This window comes from Cricetulus griseus, chromosome 2 (genome assembly GCF_003668045.3).
Source record: "Cricetulus griseus strain 17A/GY chromosome 2, alternate assembly CriGri-PICRH-1.0, whole genome shotgun sequence".
NCBI lineage: Eukaryota > Metazoa > Chordata > Mammalia > Rodentia > Cricetidae > Cricetulus > Cricetulus griseus.
Window position 1 is genome coordinate 376,065,487 of NC_048595.1, and position 14,339 is coordinate 376,079,825.

The 14,339-nt window shown below is 52.2% G+C and overlaps 1 protein-coding gene across 1 annotated transcript; it reads left to right on the top strand.

Annotated features, from left to right (window-relative positions):
• The first annotated feature begins 524 nt into the window (after window positions 1–524).
• Window positions 525–13,592, top strand: LOC113834498 (TRIO and F-actin-binding protein-like). The gene is made up of 8 exons (XM_035438807.1): window positions 525–531; window positions 606–679; window positions 789–888; window positions 1,002–1,144; window positions 1,930–2,069; window positions 3,575–3,740; window positions 4,629–4,782; window positions 9,972–13,592. Exons 1-8 carry the CDS (start codon window positions 525–527, stop codon window positions 12,551–12,553), a joined length of 3,366 nt encoding a protein of 1,121 aa, XP_035294698.1. The 3' UTR covers window positions 12,554–13,592.
• The last annotated feature ends 747 nt before the right edge of the window (window positions 13,593–14,339 follow it).

The following is a 14,339-nucleotide window of genomic DNA, read 5'->3' on the forward strand; positions in this document are numbered from 1 at the left end:
CTGCCCTTTTCAGTCAGACTCTCTCTATTTAGCCCAGGCTGATCTTGAACTCATAACCCTCCCATCTTAGTGCTGGCATTGCAAGTGTGAATCACCAGGTCTGGCTAATTTATTTATTCTTAATTGTATTAAATATTGTTCTACCAATTTACTTAATGTTCTCTATTGGGTTTTTGTATTCATGACAAATTTCACCTTGTGTATTTCTTCTCATGTCCCCTAGGGGGTGGCTGTGGTTCTCATGACGGCTTTATAGGTGACACAATTGAGGCCAAGTCACCTAGCCAAGGTCTTGGTCAGACCTCTGCCCCCTTTTCATAGACAGTAAGGTCCAGAGAAGGGAAGCCACTGAGTGAGCTCATCCAGCTGGGATGGGACCCAGGTCTGTTATAGGAGAGACTGTGACGCTGACTAGTCAGGAAATCAGAGCTGGGGACTGACCACTGGACATGGTCATGTGAACAGGGGGAGGGGGTGAGCTAAGGGTGAAAGTAAGAATTAGGTGCCATGTCAGCCCAGGGTTCATGCCGGGTAGGGCCTTTGGAAGTGCAGGGCTTGGGTTGAGAGTCTGCTCCCTCCTTCTTGCCATGCTGTCCCCTGGGTAGCTGAGGCGCCAGGCCGGGCTGTGGATCTGACACCTCCGCTACCTGGCTTTGATCAGAATCTGGCTATGGGGCAGGTGTGAAACTAAATCCTGATGGGCCTCTTTGGCCTGGGTGTGGCTGCAGACCCCTAGCCCTTCCTTGGCACAGCCTGTCCTCGCTCATGGTGGCTTTCTTGAATTCTAGAGCACTTCTGCCCACCCAGGGCACCGCCTGGGCTACGGCCGCTGTCCCAGTCGCTGGGCTCCAGGGTCCCCAGGGAGACTCCCACCAGGCCTGCTCTCAGGTGAGCCGCCAGGATCGGGTTCCTCTGGTTTCATGTCGTGCATTGTTCTTGGCCGGGCCCCGGCTTATGAAACAGTAATGAGGGGCCCTGTTCCCAAGGCTGGCCCCTCTAAGGTTTCTGTTGCCTGGAGCACTGCAGCCACCACGGCCCAGAGTCAGGGCCTGGGAGGGCGGCAGTGTGGGGGCCTGAGTCGGAGCCCCCCGGGAACGAGGGTGCTGACAGCCACCAGCTGCCACTGCCGGAGCCCGATGCCCAGGTAACCCGAGAGGAGGCGGGGCACAAGGTGCCATGGCCCTGTCTCCCACCACCAAGGGAGGGCCCTGCCATTCTGGGAGGTGGAGGGAATGGGGGGCCTTCTATGAGGGGAGCAGCTGTTCCTCTGGCTGAGCCCAATGTCAGCCTTTGCAGATGTGGCCTTGCTGTGGACAGTGCCAAGGGCACACCTATAGCTTGGGGGCTTTGACCCTCCTCTTTGGAGTCCCTGCCTCTCCTGTAGTGGAGCCCTTCATTTCTTCTAGATCTTACCGGCCCCTCCACCTTCAGACCTCTTCCATTCCAGGCCAGGCCAGTCTGCTCCTTCCCTCTTGTTTTCTGGATGCAAGGGTGCTCTGGGGCCTTGGATGCAGTTCCCATTCTCAGGCATGCACACATACATTTCTGTTTACAAAATCTTGGACACATATATGCATTGGTGTGGCTGACAGGCCTGCTGTACACATGCAATTGGGCATATATCTCTCAACAATGATGTATACATGAGTGCCCCAAACCACAGGTATTTATACATACACACACACACACACACACACACACATCCATGTACACATGTGTGCATATGTACTCCAGACACCCTGCTGACTCTGACCACAGTCTCCAGGGCACTGCCAGCTGATGGAATGTCTGGTGTCCTTGAGCAGGGAGGTCCCAGGAGATGACTTCTGGAGACACCCACCAGTCTGAGCTGGGAGGGGCTGCCTGGAGGAGGGGGAAGGGGAGTCCCACGTGGGCCTGAGCTGTCTTCTCTCTCCAATGCGGGCCCAGGAGCCTCACAGCCCTTCCAGTGCTGAGCCACCTTACTGCGACCTGCCCTGCTGCCCACTGGCCCCTGAGGACCCACTTGGCACCACCACCTGTGCTGGCCACTCTGTGGAAGGCCTTGGCCTCAGGCAAGGGCCTCAGAGGTGGGTAGAATCCCAGGTTCCAGGGACAGGCCCCCTGGGGGGATACCCATACCTTCCCTACATGCAACTCTTCATGATGGCAGTATCTATCATGGTGGTATGGGTCACGTGGCCAGCCCACAAGTCTGGGCAGAGGACTCTGCTGGTAAATGTATTCCAGGGGTCCTTGCGGGGGCACCCTGGAAATCTCACATTGGTCCGCCCTTGTTTTACTTGAGTCTCTGACCCTAACCCTGGCTGTCTTTTCTGGTGGGCCTGACTATGGCATAGTTCCATGGGGTAGGGGATAACTATGTATTTCTCCTGGTTCCTGTATATGGTTTTAAAAGATTGAAGGAGCTGGGTGTGGTGGCAGATGGAGGCAAGAGGATTTGGAGCACAAAGCTTGGGTTACATAATTAGACTCTGTTCCCTGAACCCCCCCAAAAGGTTGAATGGTCCTCTCAGCTGTGGCACCTACTGTCACTCCTATTGACTGGGTCTCCAGGCTTTGAGATTCCCTCCAATCCAAGCCTTAATGGACCCCAAGTTCCCTACTGGGGACATGAGACCTTAGGAGGCCATGGCTTGAGGGTCCAGAGAGCTGGATCCCAGTTTCACATCTGCTGCGATGGGCTGTGGGACCTTCAGCATGCTATTCCATCTGTTTATGTGTCAGTTTTCCTGGTTGTTGAACAAGAAGCGCTGAGAATGTTGCTTGGGGACAGGCAGTGTGCCTAAGGTCCTGGGCTTGATTTCCATTATTGCAGAATAAATTTTAAAAAGAAAAGCTGGACCAAATCCTCTTGTTTGAGGGCATGTGTTCCCCTCAGGTGGGCATTATTTTAGGAGAAAAACAAAAAGGAATCTCTGATGGTCAATGTATTTCAGGAAGTCCAGGACGAATTTCGAGGACTTGTAGGAGCATTTGATTTGCAAACTGCATTGTGTGGTTTAAGCGTGAAGGTCTGGATGTGTGCAGAATGTTCCATATTTTCTTAACTATAGATCTCATTTATAGCATCGTCACTCCTTACTATTTTATAGGCCTGTGTGTGAGTCACTTTGGGATGCCACGAGCTGTAAGCCTCTTGAGTGGGGGACATAGGGACCGATTCTGTAAAATGCACTTATGTCCACAGCTCCTGCCCTTGGAACTCACTTCCCCTCTCACTGCTTGACACCCTTCACCTGCCAACCCGGCTCAGTGTCCCCATTCCTGCTCACTGAAGGGGGCTGGGGCTCTGCCCTTTTCCAGGGCTGTAGCCTTGGCCAGGCCCTTGATTCCCCAGAACCTGGGTTTCTTCATCTATATGGTAGAGCCCTCTCCCTTGGTAGGCTGCTATAGCTCTAGGAGCTGGCCCATAGAGCCCAGCCCAAATGCCCTCAGCCCTGGCTTCTTGTTCTGTTGCTGCAGACCCCAGCATGGTGTGAGCACACCCACATGCACCTGGGGGGCAGGCAGGACTGAGTTCTTGACTCTCTTACCTTTTAGGGAAAAATAATTGGTCTCTCTCCTCTCCCAGGGGCTGGTCTCCAACAGCAGCTCTCCCTGCAGAGGGCCCTGCAACTGCCCCAAGGAACAGGTACCAGGACCCTGAGGTGGTACCCTATCTGGAGGAACCCAATTCTGACACCAGCTCCAGCCAGGACAGCAATACCCCTCATGATACCAGCAATTCTTCCTCTGTGGTGAGCTGAGGGTCAGGATCTGGGAACAAGAACAGGATCATCCAGTGTCCTCAGCCCTGGAGACAAGAGATCTAAACCTCCAGAAGAGGGCTGAGCCTCTCACAGGCCATGGCCTTCCCTGATGGGAGGGAGGGTGGGGTGTCTCTGGACTGGCTCAGGGTCAGTGGTAGTGAGGGCAGGTGGAGGGAGGCGTTTCAGTCTGATAGGGACTTTGGATGAGTCACCAGCTGGCTCAGGTCTCAGGGCTGGGAAGTAGGCATGGTATCCAGAGTAAGCATGAGACTGGGTCTAGATATGCTCTAACCACATGCTGCTGAGACCATGACCAGTCCTGGTGTTGATTTCCAAAGGCAGAGGAAGGGAACAGGCTTAGGAGCTGGCAGGAGAGAGGCGCCAAGAGGCTGTCCCAAATCTTCACACTTTCAGACCCGTCCCTTTAGACTCTACCCGTCCCCCACAAAAGGAAATGAAAGGAAAGAATGGGCTTCACATAAACAGCCTACCCTGTTCATGCATGTGGTGGGTACCATGTAAAGGTCTCAGTGGGGCTAAGCCTAAACAATTCCCTCCACTACCCTCTATGCTAGAGACTTCATGCCCTGTTAGGGACTGAGGCTCAGAGCAGGGAAGTAACTCGTTTGAGACCACACTGCTGGGAAGCAGTGGCCTAGGATTTGAACCCATTTCTTCCATCTGTGACTTTGGCCCAGATTTTTTATTTCAATGGCTGTGCCTCTTTTTCAATGCTGACAGAAGGTTTGCTGAGTTATCACTGGCTGAGAGCCTCACTCAGGCGGCAGGTGCCCTTAAAAACCTGTTTTTCTACCCTTCATGCTGGAATACAAGTCTGAGGCCCTCTTCTCCCCAACAAGCTTTCTCCTCTCCCAGCAGGACACTGTTGAGAGGCCAGGAGTGGTCCCCAACGGGGACAGACTCAATGTGATGATCCTGAGACGGCCTCAAGAAGGGCTGAGAGCTGACAGTGCTCAAAGGATCACCAGGTCCCCAGCCAGGGGAGACCCAGAAGGCCAGAGAAAGGAGGGTGAGTAACTTCTAGGATGGTCTCCTGACCATGGAGTGGTGATGGCCTGGGGACAGCAAACAGCCATCTCACTGGCTCAGCTTCCTTTGAGGGGCAGAGTCTCTCTCTTTTTTAAAAATTAATTTATTTTTATTTTATGTGCATTGGTGTTTTGCCTGTACATATGTCTGTGTAAGAGTGTCAGATCTGGAAGTGGAGTTATAGATAGTTGTGAGCTGCCATGTGGGTGATGGGAATTGAACCCAGGTCCTCTGAAAGAGCAGCCAGTGCTCTTAACCACTGAGTTGACTTTCTGGCCCTGAGGGCCCGAATCTTTTTTTTTGTTTGTTTTTTGTTTGTTTGTTTGTTTGTTTGTTTGAAACAGGGTTTCTCTGTGTGTAGCTCTGACTGTCCTGAAACCTACTCTGTAGACCAGGCTGGTCTCAAACTCAGAGATCCGCCTGCCTCTGTCTCCTAAGTGCTGGGATTGTGTACCACCACCACCTGGTGAATCTTAATAATAGAAGTTCTTATATAATGTGCTGTGCTGCCCAACTTAAGGATACTTTCCCTCAGTTGAAAGATTAGGGTCTCTAAGTTCTAAGAGGTTGAAGCTGGCTGAACACAAATGGAATCCCTGCATAAATAGAATGATAAGGTATGGCTGGACGCAGGTGATCAGACAGTACCCAAGTCTCTTCTCCATTCTGCCTTCTGCTGAAGTGGCTCCATTCTTAGTCAAACACTTGTGTAATGATAGCATGATGACCACCAAAGGGACCAGCTTGTGTCCCACAGAAGAAGGGCACATCTTTCCTGTGACTACAGTTAAGTCTCAGAATGGGTTCCCACAGGAACCATTGGGGTCATCTTGATCACTAAGTCTGGCCTCCTATGCAAACCTCATGGCCTGAGCTAGGAGGAGGGGAGAATCCCCAGAGGAAGTCAGGGTGATATTCTGAGAAAGAAAAAAAAAAAGAGAGAGAGAGACAGAGAGAGATGGGTGTTATGCCAAGTCCATGGAGGTTGGTGAGGTTGGCCAGCGTCTTGCTGGGATGTGAGTTCAGTGTGGTGGGCACACAATGGCCCTGGTTTCTCCTTCAGTGTGGTCAGGAGTTGGGGCTAGGATGCCAGAGTGCCCTCTTCCTTCCCTGATGACAATCCTGGCTTTCCATGGTCCTTGCAGGGGTTTGTCAATCTGCATGTGTGAAGTTTGGGTGAAGATGCCCTGGGGTCTCATCCGAGTTAGCACTGACCCTTGCCCTACAGAGACCAGCACCTCACAAAGCAGACACAGGCATGAGGGAAGGGATGGGCTCTTTCATTTTGTTTTATCTTTGTTTTTGTTTTTCAAAACTAGGTTTCTCTGCGTAGCCCAGGCTGTCCTGGGACTCCTTCTGCAGACCAGGCTGGCCTCAAACTCAGAGATCTGCCTGCCTCTGCCTCCTGAGTTTTGGGATTAAAGGCATACACCACCATTGCCCCACTATGGAGGATCATTTTTATTCAAGCCACCAAAGTTGGGTTCAGGGCTAGCACAGGAGAAGAGAGCTGTTTGAATGGAGGAGAGCAGGGCAGGGAGACAGGGCTAAGTGGCCAGTTAGCAGTTTAAATGTGGATAGGTACACAACAGGGGTAGGCTGTGCTGGGCCTCTTCAGCCTTACCAAGGAGTTGGGATTCTTTTCTCTTAAGCATGGTTTGGGCAGGAGATGTGGAGTGATGTCATTGAACCTATGCTGAGTGCAAAGTCAGAATGCATTGGAGCAAAGTGAGGCTAAAGAGGATAAGTCAGCTGAGCCACCTAATAACACCTAGCTCAGCTCAGGGTTGTTACTGGCTGATGCTGATGCTGAATCCCAGGGTGAGAGGTTTCCAACTGACTGGATGACCAGAGTACTTACTCACAGTGTTCCTCAGACCATACTTGACCTGCAGGGAAAAGCTCCCTGAGGCTGAGGAGCTTTGCAGATGCTTCAGCGACCAAGAGGCCACTCAGTGTCCCCGTGAGCTGCCTGGGGACAGGATAGCACATAACACCAATCACTTCCCTTTCAAATCCTGATGCTAAAATGCTCAGGCTAGGTGTGGGGGTGAGTTCCTGTGACCCTGGCTCGTGAACTTTGGATTCTATGTAGCTGAGGCTGCTCTGGAATTCCTGATCCTCCTGTCTCCACCTCCTCCGTGCTGGGATTACAGACAGGTTCCACACAGCCAGGCTTTGCTTTCTTGCAGTGGGTGGTATCCTCTCTGTGACCTAATTAAGTCAGAATCTGTGGCCACCTGGTGGCCACTTGGCAATATTGCATTCAGGGACTGAGCCTCCATTAGGTACATCCCAGTCAGCACGGTTTGCTGGGGGCACAGGACACAGGTTGCCCAAGCACAGCTGTGTACCTGTCTTGCATGGAAGCCTCATCCTAGGGCATCTAAGCCAATATATGGCACAAATGGTAGGGTTACTGCAGGCAAAGGAGGGAGCACTGTGTGTACTGCACACACCTACTGTGTGCTGCACACCTATGCAAGTTCCAGAGGCACCATGGGAAGATAAGATCCTATCACACCGGGTGGTGGTGGCGCACACCTTTAGTCCCAGCACTCAGGAGGCAGAGGCAGGCCAATCTCTGTGAGTTTGAGACTAGCCTTGTCTACAAGAGCGAGTTCCAGGACAGCCTCCAAAGCCACAGAGAAACCCTGTCTTGAAAAACAAAACAAAACAAAACAAAACAAAAAGATCCTGTCACACAGAGCTGCTAGCGGAAGAGCAGGTAATCAAGGCACTAGGCAAGAGGAAGGTACATGGAAGACAGACCATGGCCAGGAAATGTAAGTACCAGGACACTGTCTGCTTCAGACAGAGGCACCAGCAAGAGCAATGTGTGGTGAGGCTCCTATGTTGTGTTGGAGGACCTAAAAGAGCGGTGCTGGGCCCTGGCAAGTGGGTGAGGGTGGAATGGGGAGCGAGACAATCTTTGCAAGATCCAGCAGGAAGCCCCTAGAGGGTATTTTCTTTCTTTTCATTTTGAAATAATCTTAGATTTGCCAAGATGGTAGCTATAGTGGCTATTGGACCCTTTGCCCAGGTACCCCTGATGTTAGCTTCACGTACAACCATATGCAGAGGCTGGAGTTAAAAAAACTAACATTATCCCAGCACTCTGTGAGTTTGAGGCCAGCCTAGTCCCTACAAAGTGAGTTCCAGGACAGCTAGGGCTGTTAACACAGAGCAATCCTGCCTCAAAAATCCAAAATAAATAAATAAATAGACATTGGTCAGGGCTGGGATGTGTCTCAGCATTTGCCTAGCAGTGTGAGACCCTAGGCTCCAGCCCCAGAAACAAAAAAGAATACTAACACAACTGTAAACTATAGATCCACCCCTTTTCCTTCTATGGTCTCTTTGGCTTTGTTTGTCTCTTATAAGATCTTGTTAGGTAGCCCTGGCTGGCTTCAAACTCTGGAGCCCTGGGTAGCCTCAACCTTGTGGCAATCCTCCAGCATCCTCCATGTCTTAGGGTTAGTGCTAAGGTTACAGTCGCCATCAGTCCCCAACTCTTTTTCTGTCCTGGGACATAATGCAGGGTCTCTCACTGCGTTACTCACCTGGTCTTCCTCCTATGACAGTTTCCCGGACATTCCTTTCTTACCTGTCTTCTGCTCGAGGGTTGTGAGCAAGGACAACGACTCTGGGAAAAGTGCACTCATGCTGTGGGAGAGAGCTACTGAGATTATCCAAGGAAAAATGACAGTGACCTTGGGTGGGGTCTGGAGATGAGGAAGCAGGTGGATTTAGAGGACATCTTAGGGGTCCCCAGGGCCACTCCAGTGCTGAGAGTTCAGACTTCTGGGATACCAGCTACCAGTGTAGCAAGATTGAAGGGGACAGGGGTCATATGTGAAAGTGTCCTCATGAAGGCAGCCATGGCTTGCTACTTCCAGAGGAGGGACAGGGGCACACACAGCTGGTGGTGAAGAGACTGAAAAGGGTGGAGGTTGACCCCAAGTTCATGGCAGCCAGAAGCTGTGACATAGCCGTTACTGTTGAGGGCAGCTCATTCATCCCTGAGACCAGCACCCCTGTGATGCCCATGGCAGGGAGGCATGGTGGCAGGAGTGTGATGGCTGGTCACACAGGGTCTGCAGTCAGGAAGCACCTAGTGTAGTGGTTCCAACCTTCCTAATGCTGCAACCCTTTAATACAGTTCCTCATACAGTGGCCACAAACCATGAAATTATTTTTGTTGCTACTTCATAACTGTAATTCTGCTACCGTTGAGTCATAATGTATATGTCTGTGTTTTCCCATAACCTTAGGTCATTTGACTCTCCAGGGGTTGCGACCCACAGGTTGAGAAACACTGACGTAGATGAATGCTGGTACCCAATGCATGTTCCCCTGTCCACTCTTTTTTAAAAATTCATTTATTTATTCGTGCGTGGGTGTGAGTTTATATATGTGCATGTGCACATGTGCCAAGGAGTTTGTATGAAGATCAGAAGACAACCTCCAGGATCCAGTTTTCTCCAGCACATGGATCCTGAGCTCAGACTCACATCACCAAAAGCACACTGACCCGCTGAGCCGTCGTCTCACTGGTCCTTGCTTGCTTTTTCCTTTTTATTCACTTGGGGAATCCCAGCACAGGGGATAAGAGGCTCACATTTCGGCTGGGCCTTCTTTAATTAACCCAGTCTAGAAACCCCCTCACAGACATGTCTGGAGGTTTGTTCCCGGGTGAATGTACCCTGTTGACAATATTAACTGTCACATGCAGTGATCCAGTTAGGTACTCTGTGCAGATACACAGGTGCCCATTCACCAACAGCTGCCATATCTGTGCACATTTCCAGCCTGGGAAGAGTCTCTGGGGCAGGAGGGGCAAGAAGAGTCTTCAGGTGCAGGTATAGGCATGTGCACTATGCCCTGGCATCCACGAAAGGGGTTTCTTAGAAGCTGGGATGACTTGTGGGCATTCCACCTCCCCATCTCTGTGCTCCACGGCATTGATCTCCTTGGACATATCCATGGCCTTCTCTCTCTGGCATCGCTCCACCAGTCATTGTGTATCCCTGGCCTGGCAGCAGACAGGAGCCTAAGCACCTCTTGATTAGACACTGAAACCTATTAGAAGCAGGCTGGGGGAATGCCATGAATTTTCTGTCCTTCTGGATCCCTCTCCTCACTTTAAACTTCCTCATTTCTCTCCAGATTCTGGCAGTAGTGGACAGAGTGCTGGCCAGCACTGGGCGAAGCTGCGGGCAGAAAGTGGCTACTTCTCCTTGGAACGACATCGCTCAGGGAAAACCCAGGCTTCCTCCGGGACACCACCGAGTGGACCTCGGACCACCAACCAGGCTTCTTCTGCTCAAAGGGGTGTTTTCCAGAATGCTTCTGCACAAGAAACCTCCCAAGCTTCCTCTATACCCCCAAACGCCCAAAGGGACACTCCCAGAACCTTAGCCACACAGCGGAGTGGTCCCAGAATGTCCTCTCCTTCAAGAGTTTCCCAGAGGGACACTCCTAGAACCATGTCCACCCAGAGAAGCAGCACGCCACTTTCCTCTCCCCTCAGAGCCACTCCAGATAGCCTCAAGACCTGCACACCACAAAACAGCCCCCATGTTGTATCATCTCCTTGTGTTCAAGCCTCCTCTCTCAACAGAACAACCCAGCGGGACAACCCCAGGACTCCCTGTGCCCAGAGGGACAATCCCAGGAGCTCCTCTCCCAGCAGAACTACCCAGAGGGACAACCCCAGGACTCCCTGTGCCCAGAGGGACAACCCCAGGACTCCCTGTGCCCAGAGGGACAATCCCAGGAGCTCCTCTCCCAGCAGAACTACCCAGAGGGACAACCCCAGGATTCCTTGTGCCCAGAGGGACAATCCCAGGAGCTCCTCTCCCAGCAGAACTACCCAGAGGGATAACCCCAGGACTCCCTGTGCCCAGAAGGATAATCCCAGGAGCTCCTCTCCCAGCAGAACTACCCAGAGGGACAACCCCAGGACTCCCTGTGCCCAGAAGGATAATCCCAGGAGCTCCTCTCCCAGCAGAACTACCCAGAGGGACAACCCCAGGACTCCCTGTGCCCAGAAGGATAATCCCAGGAGCTCCTCTCCCAGCAGAACTACCCAGAGGGACAACCCCAGGACTCCCTGTGCCCAGAAGGATAATCCCAGGAGCTCCTCTCCCAGCAGAACTACCCAGAGGGACAACCCCAGGACTCCCTGTGCCCAGAGGGACAACCCCAGGACTCCCTGTACCCAGAGGGACAATCCCAGGAGCTCCTCTCCCAACAGAACCACCCAGAAGGATAACTCCAGAACTTTCTGCATAGTACAGAACACCCCCAGGACCCCTTCTACCCAAGGAAACAAGACTTCAGCCTCCTGCAGCAGATGGGAGCATCTCCGAAGCGCCTGTACCCAACGAGACAACCCAGGACCACCGTCTTCCTTCCAACGAGACAACCCTAGGCCTTTCTCTCAAGGCTGCACCCAAAAGGACAACCCAGGACTATCATCTCCCCGCCATGCCACTCAGGGGAGTAGCTCCAGGAACCCTTCTCCCCACCGGACCAACAAAGATATCCCTTGGGCCTCCTTTCCCCTTCGGCCAACCCAGAGTGATGGTCCTCGAACCTCATCTCCATCTCGCACCAAACAAAACCAGGTGCCTTGGGCATCCATTTCTCTCCGGCCAACCCAAGGGGACAGGACTCAGACCTCAGCTCCTACCAAACTAGCCCATCACGACCCTCCCCAGCACTCTTTGCCCTCCCTGGCCTCCTCCTCTCATAACCCAGGCCATCCCAGTGCCTCTCGGACTTCATCGCCTCTGCACCCGGCACCACGAGGGGTTCCCCAGACCCCTTCAGAGCCCTCCCAGCCATCATGCGCTGTGTGCATTGGGCACAGGGATGCACCTCGAGCCTCTTCACCCCCTCGCTATTTTCAGTATGACCCTTTCCCCTTTTTTCCAGATCCCCGCTCGTCTGAGAGCGAATCACCCCACCACGAACCCCCCTACATGCCACCTGCAGTGTGCATTGGGCACCGTGATGCCCCCCGGGCCACTTCACCACCTCGTCATACCCAATTTGATCCCTTTCCCTTCCTCCCAGACACCTCAGACGCTGAGAATGAGTCCCCCCAGCATGATCCCCCACAGTTTCCCCCACCAGTGTGCATTGGGTACCGCGATGCCCCCCGGGCCTCTTCCCCACCACGCCAGTTTCCAGAGCCCTTCTTCCAGGATCTCCCCCGGGCCAGCACAGAGAGCCTTGTCCCTTCCACAGACTCTCTGCATGAGCCTCCCCACATCCCCCCTCCTGTATGTATTGGGCACAGAGATGCTCCCTCCTTCTCTTCCCCACCACGCCAGGCCCCTGAGCCTTCGCTCTTTTTCCAGGATCCTCCTGGGACCAGTATGGAGAGTCTTGCCCCTTCCATTGACTCTTTGCGCGGCTCCCCACTGCTGCTGCCTCAAGTATGCATCGGCCATCGGGATGCGCCCAGGGCATCCTCTCCTCCCCGCCACCCACCCAGTGATTTAGGTCTCCTGGCCCCCTCCCCTCCCCCAGGTAGCTCAGGCTCTCGGGGCTCAGCACCCCCAGGGGAAACCAGACACAACTTGGAGAGGGAGGAGTACACCATGCTGGCTGACCTGCCCCCACCCAGGAGGCTGGCCCAGAGGGGGCCAGAGCCCCAAGCACAGGGCAGCAACGAGGGCCGTACCCGCAGCCCTGGCCGGGCAGAGGTGGAGCGCCTCTTCGGGCAAGAGCGCAGGTGAGCCAGGGCAGGGGCAGCCAGGTGGGTTGGGGAGGAGAACAGTTGGAAAGTTCCAGAAGCAAGAGTTCAAGCCCTGCTGCCCACTGGCTGTGCGGTCTTGGGCAAGCCACTGCATCTCTCCGTAATTAGCATGTTTTTTTGTTTTTGTTTTTGTTTTTTGTTTTTTGTTTTTTGTTTTTTTCTGAGGCTGAAGTAACTCAATGGGTAGCCAAGTAGTGAAAAAATCTGGTGTCTGGCAGGCTAAGTTCAAATCTGGGGTCAAAGCTACCCTGTATCCTGTGACACCTGCTTAAAGCAATTTAATCTATTTAGGCCTCAGATTCTTCGCCTGTCAAATGGGAAAACTAAAAGCACATTAATTTCAATGAGGCTAAACTCTTGAAGGGTTTGATTCAGAGTAATGTTTCTTCCCTGTACCTATGACTCTTTCCCTGTACATTGCAGGAGGACAGACATGTTTGTTTTACATACATGGCCAGCAGCTGGGGATTTAGCTCAGTGGTGGGATGATTGGCAGCACACATAGGCCCTGGGTTTGAGCCACAGAACTAAGTAGATAAATGCCCTGTGTTTTATTCCTCTGGGTGCTGGGGATGGATCCCAAGATGTGCGCCTGCCAAGAAAATACTCTGCCCTCATTCCAGAGCTTTCCATAAGAGCTCCTAGAGTCACAGACTTTCAGAAGTTAGACATTACTTTCCTGGAACATGGCTACAGAGTCCCAAGTCCTAGTGTCCTGTGAATGTCCTAAGGAACCAGTAGCATGTCACATGGGAGAGGGAAAACATCCCCTCCTGCTCTGGCTGGGATTTCTCTTCATCAGCAGAGCTAGCCCCTGAGTTTTTAGAGACACGGTTCCACTAGGGACAAGAGAAATGGGGGGGAGGAGTGTAATCTGGAAACTTTCCCTGTATTATCTGGTGGGTTTTAGAATTTGACTGAGTGGGACAGCCCTCATTGTGAGGTAATTCTAGAGCATTTCCAAAACCCTGCCCCCACTTTTTTTCTTTTTCTAGATTTATTTATTATGTATACAGTGTTCTGTCTGCATATATGCCTACAGGCCAGAAGAGGGCATCACATCTCATTACAGATGGCTGTGAGCCACCACATGGTTGCTGGGAATTGAACTCAGGACCTCTGGAAGAGCAGCCAGTGACTTTAAACTCTGAGCCATCTCTCCAGCCCTCCCTTTTTGTCTTTTGGTTTTTCAAGACAGGGTTTCTTTGTAGCCTTGGCTGTCTGCAACTTGCTCTGTAGAACAGACTGCTGGTGAAACCGCAGATCTGCCTGCCTCTGCCTCCCAAGTCCTGGGATTAAAGGCCCTGCCTGCCTCCAGCACATACGAGTCTTCTCCTCACTGCCCCTGAGGCAGCATTTCTATAAATTTGAATTGAATTAGAAGTCTTCTTCCTTCCTTTTTTTGTTTTTTTGTTTTTTGTTTTTTGTTTTTTCAAGACAAGATTTCTCTGTGTAACACTGGAACTCACTCTGTAGACTACACTGGCCTGGATCACAGAGATCCCCTTGCCTTTGCCTCCCTGCTGGGACTAAAGGTGTGCACCGCTGCCCAGTGAGAAGTCTTATTTCTTATTGGAACGCCTATTCCAGTAAACTGGATCCATTCACTAGCCAAGAGAGAACCTTCATTGACCCTCACACTAGCTTGTTTCTTTGATCTTTAAAAAAAGGAAAACTAATTTGGAGGGAGGAATGGGTTCGATACAGGGTCTCATTGCAGCCCAGGTTGGAACTGAAGTCACTGTGTAGCTAAGGATGACCTTGAA

What these genes read in the sequence shown, in the direction of transcription:
- LOC113834498 (XM_035438807.1), top strand. An exon ending in AGAATCTGGCTATGGGGCAG is followed by an intron (nt 680 to 788) that starts GTGTGAAACTAA and finishes CTTGAATTCTAG; the next exon opens with AGCACTTCTGCCCACCCAGG. An exon ending in TGCCGGAGCCCGATGCCCAG is followed by an intron (nt 1,145 to 1,929) that starts GTAACCCGAGAG and finishes ATGCGGGCCCAG; the next exon opens with GAGCCTCACAGCCCTTCCAG.